The sequence below is a fragment of the Epinephelus fuscoguttatus genome, linkage group LG22, assembly GCF_011397635.1.
Source record: "Epinephelus fuscoguttatus linkage group LG22, E.fuscoguttatus.final_Chr_v1".
Taxonomy (NCBI): domain Eukaryota; kingdom Metazoa; phylum Chordata; class Actinopteri; order Perciformes; family Serranidae; genus Epinephelus; species Epinephelus fuscoguttatus.
Window position 1 is genome coordinate 34,709,452 of NC_064773.1, and position 13,820 is coordinate 34,723,271.

At 41.2% G+C, this 13,820-nt stretch overlaps 1 protein-coding gene across 1 annotated transcript in view; it reads left to right on the top strand.

The window, feature by feature from the left end:
• Positions 1-13,820, top strand: part of tmtc1 (transmembrane O-mannosyltransferase targeting cadherins 1) — a 301,187-nt gene that overhangs the window by 161,133 nt on the left and 126,234 nt on the right. The window contains exons 5-6 of the mRNA XM_049567069.1: positions 8,572-8,653; positions 8,974-9,077. Coding sequence (XP_049423026.1) covers positions 8,572-8,653; positions 8,974-9,077 — 186 coding nt within the window. The remainder of the gene's footprint in view (positions 1-8,571; positions 8,654-8,973; positions 9,078-13,820) is intronic.

Below are 13,820 nucleotides of genomic sequence, written 5' to 3' on the forward strand. Positions count from 1 at the left end.
CAACAGGTATAGATCATGCCATATTTCTTTATCTTGATTAATTTTGCACATCTATGCTGTCATATTTGATGATGTGTGCACGCAAAAAAATCAAAGCTACATTGCATCCCCCTTGTTAAAAATTAACATTTCGACCACTGAGTACACTCTTCCAGAGCACAGATCAACCCACTCAAACAAACAAAAAACATTTTACTCAGTCAGATAAGATTTCTAAATGCTGGATGCTACACTGTTCTGTGCATTTTTTGGGTAAATAAAATAGTTCTATTATTCATACCTCAGCCTACCATTTATTATCATCTAAGACTGTGGGGCATTTAAAAAAAAATGTAATTTCAGCTTGGGCCAACACGGTAGGATTATGCATACATATTAAGATGTTAATTCCACTACAGAAGAGACTTGATGATCAGTAAAATTAGGTTGGGGAAAAAAGCGATATATCAATACTGGTATCAGTTATCAGCCTAATACGTTGATAGATATTAGCAAAAAATGCAATATTGAGCATCCCTAGAAATAACCTATAAGAATTCTTCATTTAGGTGGTGTTTTCCTTAAAGTCACTATCCCTGTATTGTTTATACTATTTATATCTCCTTATATCTCCCTAAAACTGCTATGGGTTCATCATTGAAATCATTTCTTTTTCCTGGATTCTCTCCCTAAAATACACATCAACATTTTCTGAAAGTGTTTACCTTACAGCGATTTGCACTGAGAGCATGTCTGTGTGTGTTTAAGCCCCTTTAAAGTATCAAGTGCACCGCACCTCTCTAGAAAAAATGCATTCGTAACCAGCAGGGAAAACACACTGGCTTTTTTTGGATCCAAACGCGAATGCAGCGTCTGCACAGTCTGACACCTCTTTGTCATTCTGTGTCTTGGCTCCGCAAACCTCAGCAGAACAGACAGAGCAAAGACTTTGTCAAAGACAAATATAGAAAAGGGGAAAGGGAGTAGAGAGCAAAGGGAGAGAGGCAGAGATGAAATAGACGAGACAGAGTGTGTGTAGAATTCCTGTGAGATCTCTTCTTTCCCTGTCTCTTCAATGCTTTGAAAGCTCCGCACAAGGGAAACATCTCAAAGTGATACGGTGTTTAAAGGATTCTCCGCGCTTTCCATTCACTACCTATCTGTCTGATACACTCCCTCTCATCTTATTCTCTTGCTGCCTTTTTTCTGCAGTCAGAGCTGCTTCTTTAGTTTCTGCCTCAGGGTAATGGATACGACCATATGGTCTAGCAGGGAGAGTTCATACATGACCTTTGCTGAGTGGTTGGATCAATAAAGGAGTGGAAATGGATGGTGACTTTGAAGACTTTGTTACAAAAATCGCAAGAATGCAGAAGCATAAATGTTTCTAAATTGGATGCTTATTAATAATAAAACTATTGAGCAGTAACAAAACAAATGCAAAGTCAAGATCTAACGCCAGATTTCCACTGGGTGCGTGTCCGTTGCGGAACGGCAGTGCTGGTTATCCACTGCGTGCTCCGCCGTCCGTCAATACCCACCGGCTGCGTTTGCTGTGTGGAGCGGTGCAGCTCCACCGGAAGACATCTCGGTGCACTGCCATGATTAATATCTCCTCGTCCATGGTGTCAACGGGGTGAAATGACGTTTGAAAACATCTGACCTGTTGACTTCAGGCCTGCCTCTGCCCATCATGTAGTTTTTAAGGTGTAGTGCAAGGAAATATGATCCGCCGTGAACACTGTGTATTTTATTTTGAAAATTAACTGGATGTTTTATTTTGTTTCTATGCACGACTTCCTGTCCCGCACGATCTGCTCTGTGCTGAATTGCTGCATTGTGATCCGGTGTCCGGCAAAAATAGAAGTCCTGCGTATCTGTTGCGGAGGGCTCCGGAGTGTCGGAGCTGAGATGGAGCCAGAACGCAGCACAGCCGCAACCAGTAGAAACACACATTGACTAGAATTGAATCCGAGACACAACCAACACGCATCTGGTGGAAATAGGCCATAAAGGCGTCTTGGGCCGGATTCGTCAATATCAGAGACTTTTGATGGAAAGGCCAGACTTGGGTCCATAAATTGTCTTCAAGCAGGAAGTTTTGTTTCTCTATTACAGTAACAACCTAATGTCATCCATTTCCCATATCAAGTATGGTGTGCCTCAAGGGTCAATCCTTGGTCCCATCTTGTTCTCATTATACATGCTCCCCTTGGGTGATGTCATCCGTCGACATGGTGTCTCTTTCCACTGTTATGCGAAAGACACTCAGCTGTACCTCCCTGTTAAACCCACTAACCTCAGCATGCTGAGTTCTATATAGGTCTGTCTATATGATATCAAAAATTGGATGTTGTTAAATTTTCCTTAGCTCAATTCTAATGAACAAAAATCCTTGTCACTGAGTAGCAGCATATCACGAAACAAATACTGCCATCTACTAGTTACCTGTCACAACACATAAAGCCTGTTGCAGGAAATCTTGGTGTCATGTTCGGTAGTAACTTTTTCTTTGAGCATGTTATTAAGCTTGTGCAATCATGTTTTTAATATTGGTACTGTACTATGAATAGAACCCTGTGCGCAACTGTGTGACTGTAGCTGTCTGCAGACATTCAATGTGGATAATATGTCTGAGCCTGACTAGTTTAATCAGACACATAATAGCAATGATGGATTAATAAAGGAGGACAAACATTAGAAGGAGAACTTGGAGCTGCAATTGAAAACTGAGGAGAGAAACACCTCAGCATCCAGACCTCTGACACAGAGACAGAGTTCACTTACAGTCTGTTCGGAATGTCTACAGGTCCTTAAAAAGTTTTAAAATGTCTTACATTCAGATTCGATGGGTCTTGAATATTTTCAGTCATAATACCACGAAAATTTCTCAAGCCTGATGAGCCTGAGCTAGTAATGTGTTGCTGTTATGTGTTGTGATTTGGAAGTGGAGCAGTAAGTGTAGGTTTGGAGTGGTTGTCTAGGATCTGTATGTAAAATTTAATGGCTAGAATATTTGTGTAGTTTTAAAAAGTCAGGGCGTTAGAGTGCAGTGCAGTGATGAGTCCAAGGAGGGAGGTTGCCATGGATCTCGTAAGCTCTGTTGTATAGTCTTGCTATTGGTTCAATGGTTTCCTTTTGTGGTGAGGGACCAAACTGGGTGACAGTAGGATATTGTCGAGACAACAGTAGGGGTGAGATATGGTCAGATGTTGTTAAAGACATACAGTTTCTGGTTGAGCTTCTTTGTTATGTCCTGAATGTGGTTATTAGTAAGTTAGTTATTGGAAATAATTATTGCACCGTAGAGTCTAACAGCAGCTCATCTCAAAAGTATGAGATGGATTTCTTGCAAAGGGGGAGGGCTGATCTAAGTGAAGGCTATGTTGTGTTTTTATGTATTTTTTTATGTTACTTCATTACTCTTCCTGCTTAGATAGATAGATAGATAGATAGATAGATAGATAGATAGATACTTTATTAATCCCGAGGGAAATTAAGGCACCGAGTAGTTTATTGCACAACACATACAAAAACACAGATACACATAGGGGTAGAGAATATAAGTGTAAGAATAAAAACATTAGAATAACAATCACACAGCAGTGAAATAATTGTCTAGTCAGCAACCTTTCATATCAAAAGAGCCATTTTTGACCAAAAATAGTAAAAAGACATCTGCGTGGAGCCGCAAAACATATTTGAGCCTTATAATGAAATTAACACAGCCTATTCAGTCTAAATTAGCCTAAAAGCATGTATTGATATGATTTACCTCAAGGTGGCTACTGTTGCAGGGCACTATTTCCAATTATTTGATACATGAACTTTGCCAAGCGACTAATTTCTCTATTTTATTCCTTTTAATGACTCACAAAATTTCAAGGAAAAGGTGCCTGGCAGTGGATGTAGGATGCACATTTTAGTTGTTGAAATGTTAAAACATTCTTTTTTTTTAATTCGGTATAAAGGCTTCACATTTTTGCAGTAGGGGAATGTAAGAATTTCTATAGGCCTACAGCATGGATAAATAAAAAAAATAAAATGTCAAAAAATATTTTCCATAAAAACAAAATCATTTCCATATAATATTTTTTTTTTGGGGTCAAAGCTACAGTGAGCCACTGGAGAGGGGCTAAAGAGCCACAGGTTGCCTTCCCCTGGTCTAGTCCCAGGACTAATACAGAGAGCTGTTACTACAGTAGATATATAATAATGGTACTGCATATGTGGGTGGTTGACAGTGCAGATATTGCATTGTAAGATGATTAAATTAAAGTGTAAGAGAGCAGTGCAGGAGTGATTAATACTTTGCTATGGACAATATGAATGCAATTGAAGATAAATATATGTACAGATACCAGTGCAAACACAGATTGTGTGTGTGTGTGTGTGTGTGTGTGTGTGTGTGTGTGTGTGTGTGTGTGTGTGTGTGTTTTTAGATTACTTAAAAGTAAAATCTGTGTTTAATAAGCAAAAAGGAATGCTGAAAAATATAAAATGCACAGAAGATTAAATATGAAATGTTATCTGAGTAAATACAAATGCAAATTTCTATAGAAAATGTGAATGCAAATTGTGCAAGGTTAACATAACCAGTGACTGAGTGACAGTCCAGCAGCCTAAAGACAAGTGAGCAGGGGAGTATTCAGTCAATTCAGTCCATTCCTACCTGTCGTCCCTGGGAGGAGTTGAACAGTCTTATGCCCTTGGCGTCAAAAGATGTCCTCAGTCTGTATGTTGAGCAGGACTAGGAGAGAAGTCTGCTGCTGAACATACTCCTCTACTTAGTGGGTATGCTGTGCTGCTTACATGCAGTCACAAGTGGTTTTGGAAATGTAAGCTAAGCAAACAGACACAGACATAAGGATGATTTACTTTTTACATTGTATTTTTGTTCAATCAATCAATCAATTTTATTCATAAAGCCCAATATCACAAATCACAATTTGCCTCACAGGGCTTTACAGCATACGACATCCCTCTGTCCTTCGGACCCTCGCAGCAGAAAAAACTCCCCCCAAAAAACCCTTTGAAGGGGAAAAAAAATAGTAGAAACCTCAGGAAGAGCAGCTGAGGAGGGATCCCTCTTCCAGGATGGACAGACGTGCAATAGATGTCATACAGAACAGATCAACATAATAAATTAACAGTTTTATAACAGTGTCCCGCCTACAGCCCCCTCTGATTGGTTGCACGGCACAAGTGATAGCCAATCAACACTGACGCCTGTGCATGCTTTCACATTATGTCACATTGAGACACAGAGCTCAGACAGAGCAGGAGAGGCTCCGGTAAGCCAGTGTTAATTTTGAAGGTAAAGAAACAGAAACCAGACAGAAACGAAAGTTGCAATAAAAATCCTCTATGCTGAAGTTTTAAAGTCACCACCACAACATTATATGATCCATTTCAATGACATGCTTGCCCAGAGGCGAAATTTCGACTTAACTGTCTGCTTAATTCACATCAAGCTTGATATAATTTTGCAAACAGCAAAATGATTTAGCTTCTAAAAATAAATAGCACCAAGGCAAAAAAGAGATGTAGGAGCTATAAGTCAAAAAGTCTGGTAACCACGGAATGTTTAATCTTTATTTATAAACTCATTATGCTATAAAAGTTTAATCTGAAAAGTAACTACTAAAGCTGTTAATGTAGTGACCAAGGTTCCTGTCACTCTCTTTATCTCTTAATCAGGCTGGATCAGATGCTTTTGGTTTACAGATAATTTAACATATTTATTAAAGTCATTTCAAGTGAGATTTGTGTTGGAGTTTGTGTTGAGTTGAAGTATCAGTCAAAATAATCAACAATTAGATATTTATTCAAAATCACGCAGCCGTAAATTAAATCCTACTACCAGCTAAATTTACTTAAGGGATTAAAAAAAAAAAGTACTTTTTTGTAGAAAATCGGGTGGTGACTGATATGTTAAATAACTCAGTACAAAATACATCATTAATATTGGTAAGTCAGTGCATAAAAGCAGCATTTTATTATTCTATTCTATTTCTTCATTTTGTGACCGCAACACCAAGCCCCCCGCTCTGGAAAAGACGTCAGATTTCAGGCACACAAATCTTCCATGCTCCACATTTCAGGCACAAATTTTTTTCTTGCTTTAACCCCTGGATATAAGTTAACCTGCGAGACAGTGGAGCACAAAGGCTCCGGAGAAGAGGCCGAGTTAGCGACATGCAGTAAGGCCGAGTTAGAGAGATGCAGTAACAGGACATGAGTGTTAGCAAAGGAGAGAGAGGGAGACAGAGAAGGTGCTCGGTGTATTATAGGGGGGTCCCCCGGCAGACTAGGCCTAAATCAGCCTAACTAGGTGCTGGTACAAGGCAAGCCTGAGCCAGCTCTAACTATAAGCTTTATCAAAGAGGAAAGTCTTAAGTCTAGTCTTAAATGAGGAGACGTGTCTGCCTCCCAGACCGCATGGGGAAGATATTTCAACAGGAGAGGAGCCTGATAGCTGAAGGCTCTGGCTCCTGATCTACTTTTGGAGACTTTAGGGACCACGAGTAACCCTGCATTCTGGTGAGATAATATGGCACTATGAGCTCTCTAAGATGTGACGGAGCCTGACCATTTCGAGATTTATAAGTTAGGAGTAGGATTTTAAATTCAATTCTGGATTTTACAGGGAGCCAGCGCAGAGAAGCTAAAACAGGAGAAATGTGTTCTCGCCTCTTAGTTCCTGTTAGTACACATGCCGCTGTGTTCTGAATTAGCTGGAGAGTTTTTTAAAGATTATTATTTTGGGCGTTTTGCCTTTAATGGACAAGATAAAGTGTGAAATAGGGAAGAGAGAGAGAGAGAGAGAGAGAGTGGGGGGGAACGACATGCAACAAAGAGTTGCAAGCCGGAGTCGAACTCGTGACCGCTCCAGCGTGGCATCACCTCTATACATGGGGCACCGGCACTATCCACTACACTGCCAACGCCCCAAGCTGGAGAGTTTTTAAAGACTTATTAGAGCTACCTGATTAAGCGTGGACCAATTTTTCTGCATCTTTTCGGGTCAGGATAGGCCTAATTTTCACAATATTACACAGAGGAAAATTCAGTCCTTGAGGTTTGTTTTAAATGGGAATTAAAAGACAAATCTTGGTCAAATATTACTCCGAGGTTTGTTACGGTAGTGCTAGAGGCCAGAGCAATGCCATCTAGAGAAACTGTGTCATCAGATAAAGTGTCTCTGAGGTGTTTGGGGCCAAGAACAATAACTTCAGTTTTGTCTGAATTTAACATCAGGAAATTGGAGCTCATCCAGGTTTTTTTGTCTTTAAGGCATTTTTGAAGTTTAGTTAATTGATTGCTTTCTTCTGTCTTCATTGATAAATACAATTGTGTATCATCTGCTTAACAATGGAAATTTACAGAGTGATTTCTAATTATGTTACCTGAGGGAAGCCTATATAGAGTGAATAGGATTGGTCCGAGCACAGAACCTTGTGAAACTCCAAAACAAACTTTAGTACGTAAGGATGATTCATCATGAACATGAACAAACTGAAAACGATCAGATAAATAAGATTTAAATGAGCTAAGTGCAGAACCTTTTAGGCCAATTAAATGTTCCAGTCTCTGTAGCAGTAGTCTGAGTGAGCGGAAGTTCGCTGCATATATCAGCCTCTCACTGGGCAGAACGAGCCACCTGCTGAAGTCCCGCCCTACCACCTCCGGTTGTGTAGCAGTTTTCAACCATTTTCAACACATCCTTTTACTAACTTTTGTGGTGTTTGATCTTGCGGGGATGTAGCCATTTTTCTGCCATGGTTCACGTCCTGTAGGCGATATTTTTGTGGGCGTGTTACACCAAAACCTGTTTCACCCGGCAATATTTTTGCAAGCGCACCGTTGCTGTGGCACTGCCCAGAACGATTGTGATTGGTTGAAAAAATACAAGCAGCCGGGGCATTTTTTTCTCCAATCTTAAAGTGAGAGTCGGCCAAGCCAGACTTTTCTTTTCTTGAGAAAGGTCTGGTGAGCGAGAGTACTGTAGCAGAACTTGATGGTCAATTGTGTCAAATGCCACATTAAGACCTAATAAAACGAGTACAGAGACAAGTCCTTTGTCTAAAGCAATTAGAAGATCATTTGTAATTTTAAGTAGTGCTGTCTCAGTGCTGTGATGCACTCTAAATCCTGACTGAAATTCCTCAAATAAATTATCATGGAGAAAGTCACACAGCTGGTCTGCGACTACTTTCTCAAGGATCTTTGAAAGAAAGGGAAGATTGGTCTATAGTGGGCTGGGTTGTCAGGGTTTTGAATTACTCATAAACTTGGCCAGGTTTCTAGTTCAGAAACAGTGTCACTGCTTAACTTGGAAAAAAGTAAAATTCTTGAAAATCTGAAGGATTCCCTTAATGTAAAACGGACTCTGTGGAACATGTTGTAAAGACTCTGGTTTTCACCATTTCAATTAGAATTGTGTATGTTCACAGTCACAGTAAAGGAGACGACTGTTTTAACAGTTTTAACACATTTTTGTAAAAAGCAGTTCTGACCAGAGATGTGGGCACCTTATGTGCTGACCTACACCCACATGAATGACCTGCTATATGTCTGTGTGTCCCTCAGTGACTTGTCGGGCTCCAGACTCAGGGACCTCCACCACATCTGCAGCCCCTTCATTAAACGAGCCTGCCTCATCTCTGGCTACGTAAGTGTTGGGGGGGGGTTTAACATTGAAAAGTACTACACTGATGGTTCTGCATGCTTTAGCTGATTGCATACTTTTACTGTTGGCCATTTTCCAAAGTAAAACATATGCAGATTTTAAGATTGATAAATACTGGTATATGTGAGCTGTACTGCCCTGTTCACTCATGTGATAATTCATTATTGGCTTCCATTTTAGAGTGTGTATTGTAATTGTAGAGTGGAAATGGTCTGTCAGAAGTCAGTCAGTTTAGCTGTCATTAACAGGGAACTGTTGGTGGATGGTAACTGTGCTCTCGTGTTTCCCTCGCCATCCTCCAGGTGGTAATCATCATGTCAGTCAGGCTGTGGCTGATGGGAGGATCCATGCCCCTCTTCTCTGAACAGGACAACCCCGCCTCCTTCTCACCCTACCTGCTTACCAGGTAAGTGTCGCAGTGGTTGTAACCCACCCAATAATCCAAACCAGCCAAGTATTGATAATGACTGTTAAAGCCCCTACAAGGAACTTTCATTCTGAGTTGATTTTGGCGACCCTGTGGACAAAAGCGGTAGTGTTTTGTCGGAATGAAGCCTACACTTCCCATGAGCTCTAGCGCGTATTGTCGTAAAGATGTTTACCTGGCTCGCACGTGTTTGTTTTGGGGATGAATGAAACAACAAGACGGGAAAACTTTGCCCCCGCTCCTATTGGGGATCCCAGCTCACCTCTGCCGCGCCCCAGCTCCACCTCTCCGGCGTAAGTGCCACTGCCGCCGCAGTAAATGTAGCGGTTGGCTGGTAAGGATGAAAGCCTGTTTGGCGAGCACTTCCACGGCTTCTTGGACTGAGTATGGAGTGGTGCCTCGCCTCTTTATTTCTCGGCACTCTCTGGCCCCTGTCGACGCCTGGCTGGTACCTGTCGTCGGCCCGGATGAAGTGTTCCAGCTCTGCAGCCCCTGCTCTCCTCATCCCCGCTGGCATGGGGTGAATCTGCGCAACCTGCGGCCTCTGTGTGTGGCTCCCTGGACAGCTAACGCCGTGGACCCGCTGATTCCTGCCAGAATTGGGCTGGTTAATGCTAGATCGCTAGCGAACAAAACGTTTATCCTGAAGGATTTCCTGACTTCCCGAGGATTGGATTTTCTCTTTGTGACTGAGACGTTGCTGACTGTTGGTGAGTACAGTGCTTTCACAGAACTTTTACCCGATGATTGCTGCTATTTTAACTCCCCGCGGTCGGGTCAAGGAGGAGGAGGAATAGCGACTATTTATAAGAGTCACTAAATCTAAGCAGCTAGGTAAAATGAAGTGTGCCGTCTGAGTGCCGTAAATCGCTTCGTCCTGGAAGTGACCTGGGGCGGACCCAGACACAGTTTCCTAAAGGTATGGATATACACTATAGAAATAGCTTATCTTCACACCAGTGGTCTCATTTGCTGTTGTAGGTCACACACAGACATCAGCAGAAACGAGAGACTTTTGCATATCCAGTTTAAAGTTCCTTGTAGCGGCTTCAAGTATTATAAACACGACAATGTGGTAGATTTTCTCAATTTAGCAGTAAAAAATAGTGACGTTTGTCTGTGCCCCCCCGCTCTGAGATTTGGTTTTGCCCACCTCAGACCTGTGCGTCCCTCCATCCTCTCCCCGTGTATGTATTGTAACGTCCCTCAATAACCACACGCAGAGACGTTAGCCGGTTTAGCTGGTGATTTATTTCTGGTTGTCACACAGGCTACTGTGGGCCTTAGCCACGGCAAAAACAACAACAGCCTAACAGAAAAGTTCACTATCCACACGAGTGCCGCCGTCTTGTTTTTCCGAGAGAAACGCACACCTACCCGCCTGCTGCAGCATCTCACTCACGAGACGCATTCGCAGACACTCAGGAAAACCAGCACTTAACTTAACATTTCACTAAAACTCGGAAATATCAGTACTTAACAGTACAGAATCTGGGCTAAATCTCTCTTATTTATAACACACATAACAGTGGTGGTATGAAGAGGGTCCAAGGGAAAAAGAAAGCCCAACCAACAATTTTAAGTTGTTGGTTGGGCAAAAGAATGAAAATGTCTTCCCAACAGGAGGTACGCTACTGCTAGGGCTCCAGTGCCACCACTCACGAGTCAAATAATGTTAACTGAACGAAAGTTAGTCCTACTTTCTAGTGTGTTGTATGTGTCTTACCTGTAATGCAAGCTAGCTAGTTAGCCGAAGCTGTCGCCGGCAACAGGAAAGACATGCATTTTTCAAATATACTGTAACTCGATCATTCACGCTATCAACGTAATTCCAACGGATTCTGAAAGCTGAGAAGCGGACCTTTCCAGTGATATACAGTAGTGGCAGGAGTGCCTGTGGGGGAGAGGTTGGAAGTCAGCCAAGTAGGAGAGCATCAGCGGATCAAAGCGAGTACAGCTTGTGAGTGTCGTAGCAATGTATTAGTGTTGTTTCTGACACTTTTGGAGTAGTTCTGGAGCAGTTTTTGCCATGTTTTCTCCATGTTTTTTGCCGTTTTTTCTCTATAGTTCGTCTTTGTTTGCTATCGTTCGTCTTTTTCGCTATATATATATACATACATATATACAGCGGGTAAAATAAATATTGAACACGTCACCATTTTTCTCAGTAAATATATTTCTAAAGGTGCTATTATCATGAAATTTTCACCAGATGTCAGTAACAACCCATGCAATCCACGCATGCAAAGAAACCAAAATAAATAATTTCAGAAATTAAAGTTATGTGTAATAAAATGGAATGACACAGGGAAAAAGTATTGAACACGCTTACTGAAATTTATTTAATACTTCGTACAAAAGCCTTTGTTGGTAATGACAGCTTCAAGACAAACAGTCTTCAAATCTTGAAGTTTCCGTGGGCCTCTTCTGTGAACTCTGATCTTTAGTTCTTTCCACAGATTTTCTATTGGATTCAAGTCAGGTGATTGGCTGGGCCATTCTAGCAGCTTTATTTTCTTTCTCTGAAACCAATTGAGAGTTTCCTTGGCTGTGTGTTTGGGATCATTGTCTTAGTGAAATGTCCACCCTCGTTTCATCTTCATCATCCTGGTAGATGGCAGCAGATTTTTATCAAGAATGTCTCGGTACATTTTTCCATTCATCCTTCCTTCAATTATATGAAGTTTGCCAGTGCCGTATGCTGAAAAACAGCCCCACACCATGATGTTCCCACCTCCAAACTTCACTGTTGGTATGGTGTTTTTGGGGTGATGTGCAGTGCCATTTGACCTTCAAACATGGTGTGTATTATGGCATCCAAAGAGTTCAATTTTGGTCTCATCTGACCAGACTATATTCTCCCAGTATTTCACAGGCTTGTCTAAATGTTGTGCAGCAAACTTTAAACGTGCTTCAGCATGCTTTTTCTTCAGCAATGGAGTCTTGCGTGGTGAGCGTGCATACAGGCCATGGCGGTTCAGTGCATTACTTATTGTTTTCTTTGACTGTACCTGCTAATTCTAGGTCTTTCTGAAGCTCTCCACAAGTGGTCCTTGGCTCTTGGACAACTCTTCTGATAATTCTTTTCATTCCTCTGTCAGAAATCTTGTGAGGAGCACCTGGTCGTGGCTGGTTTATGGTGAAATGATGTTCTTTCCACTTCCGGATTATGGCCCCAACAGTGCTCACTGGAACATTCAGAAGTTTAGAAATCCTTCTGTAACCAATACCATCAGTATGCTTTGCAACAATAAGGTTGCGAAGGTCTTGAGACAGCTCTTTGGTTTTACCCATCATGAGATGCTTCTTGTGTGACACCTTGGTAATGAGACACCTTTTTATAGGCCATCATTTGGGACTGAACCAGCTGATATTAATTTGCACTGACAAGTGGCAGGATTGCTTTCTAATTACTGATAGATTTCAGCTGGTGTCTTGGCTTTCCATGCCTTTTTGCACCTCCCTTTCGTCATGTGTTCAATACTTTTTCCCTGTGTCATTTCACATTATCACACATAACTTAATTTATGGACATCTATGGTTTGATTTCTTTGCATGTGTGGATTGCATGGGTTGTTACCGACATCTGGTGAAAATTTCATGACAATAGCACCTTTAGAAATATATTTACTGAGAAAAATGGTGACGTGTTCAATATTTATTTTACCCGCTGTGTATATATATATATATATATATATACGTATTTAAGGATTTTCTCATGTGGGGCATGTCCTCAGACCTGCTTCACAGGCGGAAATCTCTCTCTCCAAGAAATGAAGTTGTTCAATTGCGAGATAAGGTATACTGGCAGCGCATGCCTAGTAGGAATGGGGGAAAAAATCAATACAGCATCACATTGTGATATTTTATTGCAGTATTGTATTGTCACACGGTGCCAAGTGTTTTTAAATATATAAATTATTAATATGACAAATACAAATTAAACTTTTGGTAGCCTACTAGAATAATATAAAACAGATGCTGACAAAGTTTTCCATTGGGGACGTAATATTCAGTTGAAAAAAGGTAATAAATTGCAGTATATCGCAACATATTTAAAATTGCAATAATGTGTCGTGACTTAAGTGTCGTGATAATATCGTATTGTGGATCCTCTAGTGATTCCCACCACTAATGCCTAACAGTGTATATTTGGTATTTGAAGATGGAGCAGAAGTAGCACACCAAGTTATGCTTAAAACCACTAAGAATTTAATAATACGGATAACCAGAGGTGTGCATACCTGCAAACTACTCGCTTTTCGGCGAGAGTTCACAGGGGAGAGTTCATAGGCCTACGTCATCCGACTCATAGGCCACAGAGCACCAGAGAGAACATCTACCTGGCGCTGGACCCATAGAATCAAAGCTCATAGAGTGTTACATGATTGGACTATCAGAATCTTCACCTTTGATGGAACGCATTGTGCCAGTTTTTGTGGCCAATCAAGACAAGGATTTTGCTTTGGATGGAGGCAAGTTGCAACCTTTCGATGGAGTTCTCCTGCTGCGTTACCTAGCATACTTACTTCAGTGCAGTGGACACCGGCGTTAGCTCTGAGGTAAGTTTCGTTATCTGTCAATGATATAATATGCTGTTTAAATTGGGTATAAGTATTTAGTTGCTGAAGTCAGGAAATAAGAAGTTCCTAGAGTGTGTCGTGATCCATTTTCTCATGTTTAACGTAATTGTGATTAGCTCATCTCTATCAGTGAATTGTG